At 39.5% G+C, this 14,384-nt stretch overlaps 1 protein-coding gene across 2 annotated transcripts in view; it reads right to left on the bottom strand.

The window, feature by feature from the left end:
- Nucleotides 1-14,384, bottom strand: part of phkb (phosphorylase kinase, beta) — a 91,674-nt gene that overhangs the window by 21,843 nt on the left and 55,447 nt on the right. For both annotated transcript variants that reach the window (XM_039613342.1, XM_039613338.1), the window contains 2 exons: nt 3,070-3,125; nt 831-924 (listed from right to left, as the gene is read on the bottom strand). In XM_039613342.1, coding sequence (XP_039469276.1) covers nt 831-924; nt 3,070-3,125 — 150 coding nt within the window. The remainder of the gene's footprint in view (nt 1-830; nt 925-3,069; nt 3,126-14,384) is intronic.

Below are 14,384 nucleotides of genomic sequence, written 5' to 3'. Positions count from 1 at the left end.
TGTAATCTGGCTCACTGCAAGATTGATCTGTGTAGTTGTGTTGGTGGTGGTGGGGTGGCTTCAATAGTCTATCACAGTATTCCTCCCTCACATTTTCTTCCAATCATTCAAAGCAAACAGGGCTGGGACTTTCTTATTTGAAGATAAGGAAAAGCCCGTAACTCAAGGACAAGTCACTGGCGCTAACTGTGCTAACCGCTAACCTCCAAAGGATCTGCAATCAGTTACATTTCAAGTTTAACGTTGGTAAAATCCGTCACTCAGACAGCAACTGTCTAATCATACAGAATTGCAAATATACTAGACTAGACTGTAGAATTTTAGACTCATTGTGAATTTCAGTTAATTAGTTACCACTGTGGGCAGTAGTTAGTTTGTCTTCACCCAACTGCCTCATAATGAAGGAGGGAAAAACAAATCACGTTATGAAGAGCCCCCTTCTGGACTGACATATGCGCCATGTGAGTGCTGAATTACCACTAATACCACATGATATTAAATACCACATCCAAGTTTTTGTTAAGGAGCCTTTTTTGGTTTCTAATAGTTTAGTTGTAATAGTTTCCCTGACATCATCGCTACACAACTAGACAAAAAACCAACAGGAAGCCTCACTGAAAAAGTGTAGTTTCAAGTACGTTGTTTTCAGTTTGTTACTTGATTAGTTGTTAAAATCTCTTTTCTGACTGTTGTCATTTTTCCAGTGGACATGTAATAGGAATGACAACACCTCAAACATTCTGAACTACACAAGAGGAGAACATAAACACAGGTCAAAGAGGTGTATGACTTTAAAACGCTCTAACAGACATGTGACCAACAAGCTTTACCTTGACCAGTTCCTTTTGAGGCCAGATCTGGATGGGCTCCACTTGCTGGGGTGTCTGGGTCTGAATACCATAGGTATTCAAAAACACTTGCAGTCTACAACCACATAGAGAAGAAACATACAATATTAAATTCATGCCGTCTCCATCAGCCCCACCAGTCCCTCCCACAGAGCTTTTGTTGAAAAATACACATGAAAAAACCCTGATATGCTGAACTCTGTCTAACCCATACAGCAGACACACAAAAAGCTGAAATCTAACTGGACAGCAGGATATCTATTCTAATATATGGTTAAAAGACTATGACTAAACACAAAAATGGAGCTCGTTTCTCCTTCAAGACAAGAAAAAAAACTATACCCATGATTCACTTTATTATTATCATTTTTCTTATTTTAAGAATAGATGGAGAAAAGCTGTAATCTAATCCTGTCCCTACTTCACTTAAACTGTTGGAGGCCATCTAGCACAGTGCCATTCAATTGAAATTCACCACTGTAAGTTTTAAAAAACGGTTGGACGGTCATAACTAGCATCGTCATTTATATTCCTTGCTCCCTAAGCTGCTGAGATATGCTGACTATAATGGGCCTGTTTCAATTTGTGTGGTCATGGGTAACTGTTGAATGATTTATTAATCATTAATGGGATCTTGTCTGCATGTCTTTTGTTCTCAAAATGAGTAACAAGTCCTTGGTCTCAGAAGCCTGCATTGCCTCCTTTTGCAGAAGTAACTTGGTGACTTTTTTTACATAAGCATTTGTCCACCAAACTTGGTGGACCAAACTTGTCCACCGACACAGGTGTGTTGGCATTTCTGACCACCTTTTCGAGCAAATATTTTGTTACATAGTGTTCGGGGTTTTTCGTGGATGTACTGCCTCCTTCAAACCTTCAAACCAAAACATTTCCATCACCATCCTTCACAGCTGGTATGACGTTTTTCTCCAGAAAGCTGTGTTTAATCGCTGCCAAAATGTGTCTACTGTTCACTATGCTTCATTCAGGCCAAAGTAAATTATTCTAAAAGGTCCGGTCTACAGCAAAACTGCTGTTTTGCTCTAATTTTGTTTTTTGGACTGTGAAGCCCTTTTTCCTGGCACACCCACATGCAGGTCAAATTTATGCAATCTCTCTTCTGATTGTTGACACGTGTACTTCCAACAGCTGCAAGAGTAGCCTGCAGATTCCATTTCCAATTCCAATTTGGGGTTCTTAGAGACTTCTTTTAGCATCGGTCTGTCTGATACTGGCCAGCAAATTCTGGCCAAGTAAACTGGCCGTTCTTTGAAATCAGTTCCACTTACTAATGATTTTCTTGACAATAAAATTATTCATTAAAAAAAAAAAATCCTTAAATCTGTTGCCACACTCCAAGCGCATCTTGGTTTAGGGAGGTCATCAACAAACACAACAGCAGACACTGCAATGCTTGAGTTTTAAATAAGAGAGATTTTACTTGTCATGTGTCACCAATTCCCAATTTATATATATTTATCAGTCTCTCTCTCTCTCTCACACACACACACACACACGCACACGCGCACACGACGGCTCTATAGGTATAAAATCATGTTGAAAATCTGTTGACCTGTAAAACTTCCCCAACAGAGAGTCAAGAGAATTCTAATGAATGGTAATAAATATTATGTCTCTAGATTCATTCTCTTTAAATTAGAAAGAATCTAGAATGACTGTTGTAAATATAAAACTAGATGCAAATTATTTTTGTATTTGAATGTTACTAATAGGCTTTACTGAACCACAGTATATACAGGAGACAAGTTGAAGATGATGCAGGAGTCCTGATGGGGACTTGCAAGCAGCGGTAATTGGAGCTACAGGTTAACAAGCTTCACAGAGTCACTTGACCCTGTTTAACACACACACCCACACCGCCACACATGTATTTAAGTGTGCTTACACAGGCACATGTGTACACACACACACACACACACACACACACACACACACACACACACACACACACACACACACACACACACACACACACACACACACACACACACACACACACACACACACACACACACAGACAATGAGAAGAATGACAGATGAGGCAGAGGTCAGCCTGAGCTCCAGCTTTATGAGCTCACCACAATTACGGCACTGACAGAGTTGACTAGGAGTGAGCAGTGGAAAATAACCTCCCTTTATGGCCTGCAACACATTAAGAGACACACACACATATATACACAGACACACACACAAACATTACCTCTGGCTCTCAGCTATCAGGGCCACGTGAATCACAATGTCATTCTCTATGGGGCCCTGTGAAAGAGAAAAACAGAGAGATTTATGAGAAAACTACTTTTTGCCTACAGGTTGCTAGTGAAAGAAAAAGTACATATAACCAGACACAAACGTGGAAAAATGTCCTTCTGTCTGACAAATCCAACTATGAAATACAAATTCAGGGAGAACAGGGACCATCCAGTTTGTTGCTCATATTTTTTGTATATATATGTATATTTAGCTTTTAGGACTACTACAACTGGTCTGTAGTGTTGACTAAAAAATGTCATGACACAATGGAAATTGTCGGCAAATATTTACAGACAGTAAATAACTGGAACAAGATTCTTATCACTTTTTAGAATCACTGTTAACAAGGACTTTATTGTGTTTTTTCCATGCTATAGTAGAAATTTGTTCTTTACGGTTTGAGATTTTTTTTTATTTACTTTCTGGCATTGGTGAGCCTTTCGATTTAACATCAATCAACAAAGAAGAAAACTGGAAAACTGAGAGGAAAGTGGCTATAATCGAAATTTACCTCACTTGCATAGAAGAAAAACAATAACCTGCGTTATTGCTACTTCTAATCTGAATAAAAAACTGATACAGGGGTACCTGTCTGAGAGGAAAGTGCAATGTAATTATGAAGGTTGAGAGCGATGTAAATGGGGGGAAAAAGGAGTAAAGATTAGAGAAATGTAATGTTATTACACTAATGTTTTCTCTGCTTAAGTACCCATATGGCAAAATGAAATTACATTAAATGGACACAGTAGTGGAACAGAGGCATTCGATTTTCTCACTGCGAAAACACCATCAAGTTTTGTCCCATCCCACGTGCGACTGCCTGCTGTAAGACTCACTAATGTCTGCAGATGTGAATTAATCCACAGCTGAATCCACAGCACCATACATACTAACATCTGTTAAAAACTATAACCCAAAGTTTGTTTTAGGAAACATTTTTATTTTAAATATCAAACTGAGGGTTTGGGGGGAATATACATGAAAGAAAAACAAAACCTATCCTAAACAACTAATACAAATCAGTTCATCAGCAAAGTTAACAGCATCGTAGTATTCTTCATCTCCATTATATTAATCCTTTTCATAGACAGCATGAAGATACATACTGACAACCTGACCAGAACACAGCAATGTGTCAGTCATGTTGACATCAACAACAATAATAAAAGAAAAAAAAGTGACTGAAGAGACGTACAAATTGTCTTTTGTGGAGAACCTATATACTATATACTACTGTTGACAGTTTAAATCTGTACTCATCATCTTCCACAGCACAAGAAGAGACTTTTGAAAGACTTTTGTAACTTTTCTTTGCATTTGCCAGTAATTTTATTTAAATTTATTATGCATTTACAGGTCTTTGTGACAGTATTCTTTCATATCAAAGTTCACCTTTACATGTCTTTTCCAGTACTTTAACACATGACGGGTTTCTATGTATTCATATGTTTGCAAATCAGTTTTTCTCCATTGCTTTATTTTATCCAATAGTTGACTATATGCATCTTCATCTGTATATAGGCTTCTCTTAATTCTTTATTTGCAGAATTCATTTTCACGAGTGTAATTTCTATGTGCAGAAACCAATTGTAAGTGGAGCTGATCATCTTTATTGTACATCGACTATTCGGGGACATTTAGGAAGCAGGCAGCATCTTGTGACTCACAGACGAACCGGCCTTTCATCTCGTTCTCATTGTGATGATACTCGCACTAAAACGGTTACACACTAATACACACATGCAGACACATAGAACATGGCAGCATGAGCACCGGTGCCAGCATGTGTAGATGCTCAGACTCAGAGAATGCAGAGCCAGGGAAACCAACACATGAGTAGGCGCACACACACACACACACACGCACACACACACGGCTGGGAGCCATTTTGTTTTGTCGATAAGAGCTGGTTTTAGCCAACCACCTCGTTATCGTCAATCACAGAGCAGAGGGAGAGATGGGGGTGGCTGAGTAGAAAAAAAAAAAAAAAACGCCTGAACACAAATCTCTCCAGATTAATACGGGAGCAATGGGTTCTAAAATGCTGCAATGCAACTCTCTCATTAGCGCTGCTCTCTGAGCTGACAAAGGACTCATTTGGCAAAGGAGACGATGTTGAAATGTATAATGGAGACGCAGCAGATATGTACTCCCGCTCGCTTTCTTTCATAGTCGACACACGACTATGCAACTGCAGCGAGGAAAATGAGATGAGTCTTCAAATGTTTCTTTAAACAACCTTTCAGAGGAACCCTGAAAACATCAATGTAGTGTGACCGGAATGCTTTCAAGGCTGAGGCGAATGTGGAGAAAAAAGACGTGTGGTTTCTCCACAGGGACTCTAGAAGGTAGTTAACAAACCATAGTGGACCGTGGGTATACCCAGTGGTTAGACCAGCGTAGATCTAAGAGTCCAAAGTCCTGTACGATACTTCAGGGAATTTGATTTTAGATAAATAAATGGAAAAAGAAGATGGAGGAAAAGAAATTGGCTGCATTTAAACCTATGAGCAAATAAATTCTCAAACTTTAATTATACAGTACAATAAGAAATGAAAAGTTCAGAGACGATATTTCAGAATGTGTTTACTGAGGCAGATTTGATGAAAACAGACAGACTGGCTTAATCCAGCCTCACATTGTTTTTAGACACGCATTTGAATATAATTTTGCTTGATTAGAAAAATGAACTCTTTCTTATACCACAGTGCCTCCAATTACACAATTAAACCCACATATTACATACCCACGAATACCACAAGCTCACTTAGCTTCTCCTAGGTAACTCTGCTGGAAACCTGAAAGGGGACATGAAACGTGAGCTGCATTGCTTCAACATAAAATAACTGCTGGAACTACTCAGCATGAGTATATAGTACAGTGCACTGTATCCAAGGGGACACACTTCCGTTGTGCCAGCATTAAGGATTCAGCTGTTAACAGCTTAAGGATTGCATATAATCAATCAAACTGAGGTAAATTCACTCTGACACAGCAACTAGAAAATAGAATTACCATGCATAAGACAATTTGCCCTACCATGTCCTCCATTCAGAGATGTTTGGATAACTCAAAAACTTTGAATTTATACTTCAAAAACTCAGTGTAGCCTATATGCTATAGTAAAATAAAGACTAATGACTACAACAAATATTTTCATTTTAAAGCAACAATATTGGAAACTAACTATTATAGGCTCCAGCACCTCACTACTCCAGATTATGAAGCAGTTTGCCAAATAAAATCTTTTCACTTTGTTCATGGTTGCTCTGAGCTGTGGTAAGGTTTTTGGTACTGGTTGCAGTCTTTGGTGCTGGTTGTACTGGTTAGTAGAAATACGTTGTTGCGCCCACCATTTGCCTAGGGATCTCTTGGCAATAAAAAAATGGTAAAATCAGCTGCTTTGTTTGGCTTGGGTAGGGAATGGCAAGGGCAAACAACTGCTAAGCCTTCTAAGCCTCATATTGTTGCGCACTCTAGAAAAAGAATGAACCTGACCAACACATCCTCTGCAGCTGGACTAGTGTTTAAAGACTTGGGAGAAGCCTCGGGGGAAAAGGTATTGCTTTTTTGAATGACATGATGAAGGATGAAGGCATTGGCCTGGCAGATGGACTTCTTTATTGTTGCATTTAGGTTAAGGAGTGTTTTTATGACCCACAGACCTGGGACATGGTCTCCTATTTCTTAAAAAAAACCTCAAATCGTGAAGAAGTACTGGTCATTAACAATGGACTGGCTGTTTAACCCATGTAAGAGGGGCCTGGGAGTTTACTGATCCAGTCTAGGACAGAGATGGCCAGAGCTGAGCTGTGAGAATAAAGACCACCGAAAGATATTTCTACACTTAAGTGCTCTGTCGTTATTCTTAGTGGGAAATCAAGCATATTTTCAGTGGATGTTGCGAATCACCAAATTTATTTGCGATTCCCATGGATAGTATCTTAATATGGAGCCAAGGGTTTGTGGGAGACTGCCCAGTAGAAAGCCTTGAGGTTTCTTGTGAGTTCTTTTTTACTTTATGTGGTATTGTTGGTTTTACACCTCAGTAGATCAGTAGTAGTAGAAGCTCAGTAGAAACTGGCTTGGGTACCTTGTTGCTAATATTGATGAGTTGTAGAGGTAATGTTACAGAAGGTGGAATTTATTACCTTCTGGAAGGGCCAGGCTAGATGTTTGCCATTGCTCCCAATCTTTAATTTAAGATGACAAAAACTTTTGATCCAGTATCATTACTTTCAACATAATGGTTCTAAGATGCAGGTCCTTATAGTGGCAGGGTTCTTAAATTTAATTAAATTAAGCACCACTCAACAAAATTATTAGCTGATGTTAGCTGTTGAGTCTAGTAGCAGCTTAAGAACTGCATGCTAGCGGCAAAAAGATCTAATAGGAGAGTTAAGTTCAAATGCACTTTGATGAGGCAGATTCAAACAGTAACCCAAGTAAATAGTTAATATCCTTTTATCAACTGGATACATAAACAAATTGCTAAGAATGCAAGACCGGTGTAAAGGTGGCAGTGGACTTGTATTATTTCTTAAACACTAAGATAATTTAAAGTTATAAATTGCTGTGACTTTATGAAGACTTATTTACAAAGAGAGCAGCAGAGAGCAGCAGGATCTGCACATGCCCTCTGGTTCACAGCAGTATACGTTTCCCATACTAAATTTAAGCAGTCTTATAATATTGCTGTATTCTTATAAATGCATAACAACACAATGTCAAACATGTTGTGCCAGAGGGAAATCCAGCTCAGCAGGCCAGATCACAGAATACTTAAAGACTGTTCACAAGAGGGCAAGTGGGCAGTGGCAGAAAACTCAGAGTTACCACTGGAGAAGTCATGGACTAAGATTTAGGAGTAAATAGAAACGGAAACCGAGAATATATCATCAGCGGAGGCATCTGGATAGCAACCAGCACCACCACACCAATGATTAATTAAATCATTTGAATACCACTGGAGTTTTGCCTCCAAGTTCCTCGACTGAATTGATATGGAAATGTGATTATTTTATTCATGAATTAAGTAGATGAAAGCTAAAACAATGCAGTGAAGTCCTCAATATTAACTCGAGATGCCTTAGAGGAGTAGTGCTTAAAAAAAGGCAATTTAGACCATCAGTGATGTCTGTTGTTACCAAAGAAACTTTACAGCATTCTAGTTGGACAGTAATTACAAACACTGGCCGACCACTTCTAAATATAGAAATGAATGTTCCCATATGGAAAACTCAGTTCAATTTGGCTGGGCTTAATCGAGTTAAATTTATTGAGGCTTAATAAACAGTCAATCAAAAATCACTAAACTCACAAGAATTACTTAGAAATCTGTGTCATGAAGCCATCAGCGCACACTTGTGCTACACTAGCTAAATGAACCTAGTGTTTAGGTTTTTGGGGTGTATTTCCCTCCAACCCCAAAAACCTCAAGTAAGTAGTGTTTCAAATATTGGCTTCCAAAATGAGACAAACAAGTAAGCGACCGGACAATCACATAATGCATTCATAGTCTGATTTCTCGACCAATTCGAGCTGCAGATGCTCGTGCTTCAGAAAAATTGGACTTCTACAGAGGAAGCATACTATTGGAAAAAAAGGTAAAACAAACAGGGAACTGGAATATAAAACTGCTTAAAAAACTCCCGGAGAGGAGGGACACAGTCAGGGAGCTTGTTTGTTTTGTTTCTGTCTAATAATACTGTCTATTTCAAATGTGTGTATAGAATGAGTACAACAACCTCAGGCACTTCGCTGTGACAGAAAGAACACACAGTTTTGTTTACCTGTGTGTGGACTGATAAACACACAATCACTAATGAAAGAGGCACATTAGTAAATAGAGATGGCACACATCTGTCACACAAACCAAACAACTTAGAATAATTAACTCCACAAAAGAGTAGACACAGAATCTTAGAAAGACTGAGGAGAGATGCATATACTGCATGGGAAGGATTTTCAGAAATACTCTACATAAGCTGCTTGAAAGTGGCTGCAGCCTATATTGCTATTAGATACTTGTGATTATAAAATTACAGATGAAAAGTTATAGATTAGGATACTGAGGTGGATTATAGAAAAAAGCACAACCTGGCCGTTAAAGACAGCATGAAACCACAATGCACGCAGACAAGGAAGTGGTAAAAGGGAAATAAAGAAGTGCTGAAATGGAACATGCTGTTAAGTGCTATAGTATATCTTCAGCTGCCGGGTGGACTGGCAGTAGTCTGCAGCAGGCCTGGCTGCTGCGTGCTGCCCCTCAGAGATACGGCCTCGCTAAATTTGACAAAGTGAAAAGCCATTTGCCAGAGAGCGCTGCTGTGAGTCCCTGCAGAATAGAAATGAATTTCAGCTCCGCTTCATTTGACTTTTTCCCCAAAATTAAAAGCACTGAGTTGTGACACAAGATGAAAAGTGCATCTCAGATCTTTCACTTTTTACTTTCTTTCCCATCTTTTCATTTTTTCTTTGGTACTTTTCAGTCTTTCATTTCATCCTGCTTATATTTCTACTTTATTTCATTTTTTGTATCATTCGACTTTTCCTTACTTCCAGTCATTTTTTTCTGAATTTCCATATTTCTCTGCTGTTTCTGTTCTTCCTTCCTTCTGTCTTTACATCCATTTGCCTTTTCTTTGTGTCCTTCATTCAAATCTTTCTTCCTGTCTTTATTTTTCTTCCTATTTCCACTGATTTTTACCTTCCATAATTCAATCTCGATGTTTTGCTCTTCATCTGTTTTTCCTTTCTTTGGGCCTCTGTTTTTCCCATCCTTCCAGTGTTCCTTATCTTATTCCTTTGAGCCTTCCTTGACCTTTTCTTTTCTTCCTTCCATTTATTCCATCTTCCTCATATAGCTCCTCCATTTCTTCTGTTTACCTTCCTATTCCCCATTCTTTCTTTTTCAACTCTGCACTTTTCCCTCCTACCCTTTCTTCCTTCTTCCTGCTTCACTGGCCTTCTCTCCTTCATTATTGTAACTTTTTTTGTCATTGCTTCTTTCAGTTCCTTGTTTTTTCTGCCACCTCTGTGGATTCTGACATTCTCACTACTGGTTTTCATTCTTCTCACTCTCTCAGTCTTGCTGTCACTCAGGTAGTCTCACAAGTCAGAAGTGAATCATCTACAAACAAACAGCTTTTCACAAATCTCAGAGGTTTCTGTCAACACACCCCTGTCAGTAACACAATCAAAACTCAGCTACTTTCAAACACTGGAAATAACTTGAAGCAGTAGCAGATTTACCTGCACAGCTGCAAATCGGGTTGTCACACAGCATCACTATATCTGATTAATGTTGTGTGCTGAACTTCCCCTCCTATTCTTCCCGTTAATCTCTCTACCTACTTAGAGAAGCTTGCTGCCCAATTTGACCAAAAGAGTCAGTTTATTATGACAGGGCTACAGTACTAGTCGCTGGTTGGGCATATTTGAAACCAAAAAATATTATTTGTGGACTGAAAAGAGAAAAAATGTTCTGGTGATGTAAACCTAGAATTTATAGCTGAGTGTTTAAAAAACACTAGTTTTGAACAGTGCTGTGAAAGTTTACATGACTCAAGGTCACACACACACACAATTCATTTGTGTTTGAGACAATTTTATTCAGTTTCATTCTTCTTTCTGTTCTTTATTCTTCTCCTCCAGACAAATGTTTTCCTTTGCCTATAACATACAGTGACTTATGAGTCTATTTATTGATTGAAACGATCTTTTCCTCGAGCCTCTGTCTATATAAAATTTATATAAAACTTTAAGAGTTAAAAAAAACCCCTCTGCTAAACCAAATGATGTGACGCTATTTCAAGGTCAGATCCCTCCCAGTGTGTTGGCTGGCAAAGCGCAGCACGAGGGAGGCAGCCTCAAGCGAGCATCACATCACAAAGGAACAAAACATTCAAAGACTTCCATAAAGTTAAAAAGCAAACGATGGAATTTATCCACCACCCCCCAAAAAAGAAAGAAAAACTATCTGAATGGAATATAATCCCTTCTTTTCATGCCCCTACACAGACGAATGACTCCAGGCTCTATATCGTCCTCAGGAAGTTGGTCTCTGTGCAGCTCTGAGATTCATATTTTGATGAGAGAATTTCAAAGTGTCAGGGGTTTTAGCAGAAATATGTGGGGCGGGGGGGGGGAAGCATAAAAGTAATGCTAAGTCATTTTCAATCCAGCGTCTGGGAGAGAGAAATGTCTCCTGTGTACATTTTTAAAGATGGATCATTTCAAAAGGTCATCTAGTGGTAATAATGATGAGACCATGACAAGAATGTGAGGTGAACACAATAGAAGGAAGAGGAGTTGATGAGGCGAGAGTTTGATTTAGGGAAATGTTTTTCGGTCTGACAATGTGGCGGAAAAAGAAACCAGCAGGCCTGTAGAGAGAAAGACTGACAAAAAGAGAGAGGGAGGGAAACAGATGGAGTGAAGGAGGGTGGAATCACCTCCACGGAGGAGAACCAAGTGAAGAATTCAATTGCATGCTGCTGGCCACTATAATTGCAAAGGCGCCCTGACTGAGAAAGCGATACATTGTTCCTCAGCTCAGAAATATTATCCTCCGCCGGAGGAATCCTTATGAGTGAAGGAAAAAAAAATCAATTGATATTAAAGGTGAGCCGTGGTGTGAGCTACAGGAGCCTCGGCTTGTCATAGCAGCCCCGTTTGATATCATGCCTGAAGAGCCAGGGAGGCTGGGGAAGATAAGTGGCCTGATTACCACTGCCTGTACGTGTGCAGAGGAGCATAATGAAATGAGTGCCGCATCGAATAAAGAAATATACATGCAGCCACATATGAAAATCAAACTCCTGTCGGTGACAGGTTGTCTCAGAGTTAAGCGTGGAATGTTTGTCTTTCTCTGTTTCGTGTGAATGCAATTCTAGATAATGCCTTAACCTCCCATCCCCTTTGCAAGTCATTTAAAAGAAAGCAAAAAAAACAAAACGTGAACACAAACTAGCAAATCCTGCCAGCATGTGTTATTCTAAATGAGTTCTAATGCACACACGCAGGCCGACAATGACCCTGGAAACACAAATATGTTCCCAGTCGCTGTGCCAGGCTCCACTCAGATGTCCACACAAAAGACAGACAACAGCGTACACGCATAATTACAAACTTTGGGAACAGATGGGCATCATGGTTTCTAATGTGTGCTGTTTTTAGTCTCTCTCTCTCTCTCACTCTCTCTCACTCTCACACACACACACACACACACACACACACACACACACACACACACACACACACACACACACACACACACACACACACACACACACACACACACACACACACACACACACACACACACACACACACACACACACACACACACGAGCTCTAAAATGCTTGACAAACAGAATACACTGCTGTGCCTGTCATCAGATGAGCAGAGCATAAATGCAAACAAGATAAATATAAACTAGATCCAATCATTTAGACATATGCGAGAGCCAAGGTGAAGTCAGAGGAATCCGCAATCATTAAAAATCTTAAAGCATGCACAGCTGTTCTTATGCATGCCAGCAAAGGTAAAGTGCCAAGGTCACTACGGGAGCTGCAGTCTGTGGTCTGTGTACCTTCAACTGCTTACACAGAATGCTGCTGTCACAGATGACATAAACTGTAAACATCCAGTCACATTCCTAATATCATGTTATACTGGTACAACGTCTGTAGGCGTTCATAAAGAATTAATGCTGCTTTTCAAAAATTATGATACCAGTGTCCTCAGGGAATTGCTTTTGAAGTAAACCCACAGGTTAGGATAAAAGACAGTCTGATGATTTACTGAATATATTTCTACCCTATAAAAGAAAAATGTGACGGTGATTTTAAGTAAAACAGAGCTTCTAAAGTTTAAACTTCTTCAGCAGGCATGTTACTAATAAACTGTTTAGGTGACATTTCTTGATTTCAAAGGATATTCAATACACTTTTAAGAGTTTATCTGGTAGTGGCAACAGATGCAATGTGGCTGTGTTTTAATTGCTTGCATCTCTTTATCTGTATTTATTAAACAGTGTACCTATTCTCCTACTATAATCTTGTTTCCCTTTCATTTTCTCTCCCCACTTCCTGGGAAAATGCTAATGCCAGGACCACAGCAGTCTAACTTCTAGTTTCTGTTGCTGGGGAGCAACTCGGGAGCTCCCTGGGTGATCTGTCTCTCCTCCGCCCACATGAGAGGGAAGGCTGTCATCAGTGGGAATTTCCGTCCAAAAGATTACTATGTTTAATCAGTAATTTGTCTTCTTTCCCAACATATAATTACAGACCTCGTGCTGTTCTCTGGTGGCTGAGTCTTGCATGTATCAGTTATGTTAGTTCTGTTTGGTCGTTTCAGACTGACAGACAAGCCAAAAGATAGGGAAGATTTGGCGGTAGTATTTTTGTCCGCTCAGATAACTTCCTAAGCATGTTTTCTGTCTCCTGCCTGTACTTTGTTCCTCTCTCAGACGTACGCGTGTTAGCCAAAATACACTTGCCAAGTGGAGATAGCAAACTTTAGGGGAAAAAAGCCACTACTGAGCCACTTTTCTCACTCACACCTTGCATTTTAGCACACTGCTACTATTCATAGAATGAATCCATGTTGTAGTCAACAGCCACAATGGAACTATAACAAAACATGGTCTATGAATAACTCAGCAGGAACCTTTTAAATGTTCTTTTTCTTATAAATATTCTTACAATGGTGGATGTTCATATTAAAGACAGCAAAAGAGTATTTTATAAGATAAAATAAGGTAACGTATATGTAAGTGATTCCTATGAGCCAGACGTTCAGGCTTCAGATTAGTCTAAAACCTCCTTCCAGACACCTTTTTTTACCCGGATCACAGCTCTGACTATAAGCACAGAAGTACCACCCACCTGCTGTTCAACCCTTCTGTTTACGAAAGGCAGCAGATCAGATGCGTCAAATTAGGTCATTGGTTCTCAAACTATGGGGCATCAGTCCACTGCAGGTGGGCAGTCTTTCATAAACTGCATGATTAGAAAGGAAGTGCCAGGGACCAGTTCCTAGACTATCTGATAGTCATAGTTTTCTTCAGGTGTAAAGTTTTCCAGTTTACCGAGTGACCTTAAGTTTTCTTGAAGTCATAAATGCAAAACTGAGTGGATTGCATCAGCAATCAAAACACACTCTCACCAGACGGTGAGTGGCTGGTGCATACAAATGTTTCATGCACAAATCAGTGCCTGAATTTGCTCATACTTTGTACTAAAGCATTTCACTACTAG

This window comes from Oreochromis aureus, linkage group 1 (assembly GCF_013358895.1).
Source record: "Oreochromis aureus strain Israel breed Guangdong linkage group 1, ZZ_aureus, whole genome shotgun sequence".
Lineage (NCBI taxonomy): Eukaryota > Metazoa > Chordata > Actinopteri > Cichliformes > Cichlidae > Oreochromis > Oreochromis aureus.
The sequence above is the reverse complement of the archived record's forward strand: the minus strand, read 5'-3'. Positions and strand labels throughout refer to the sequence as shown.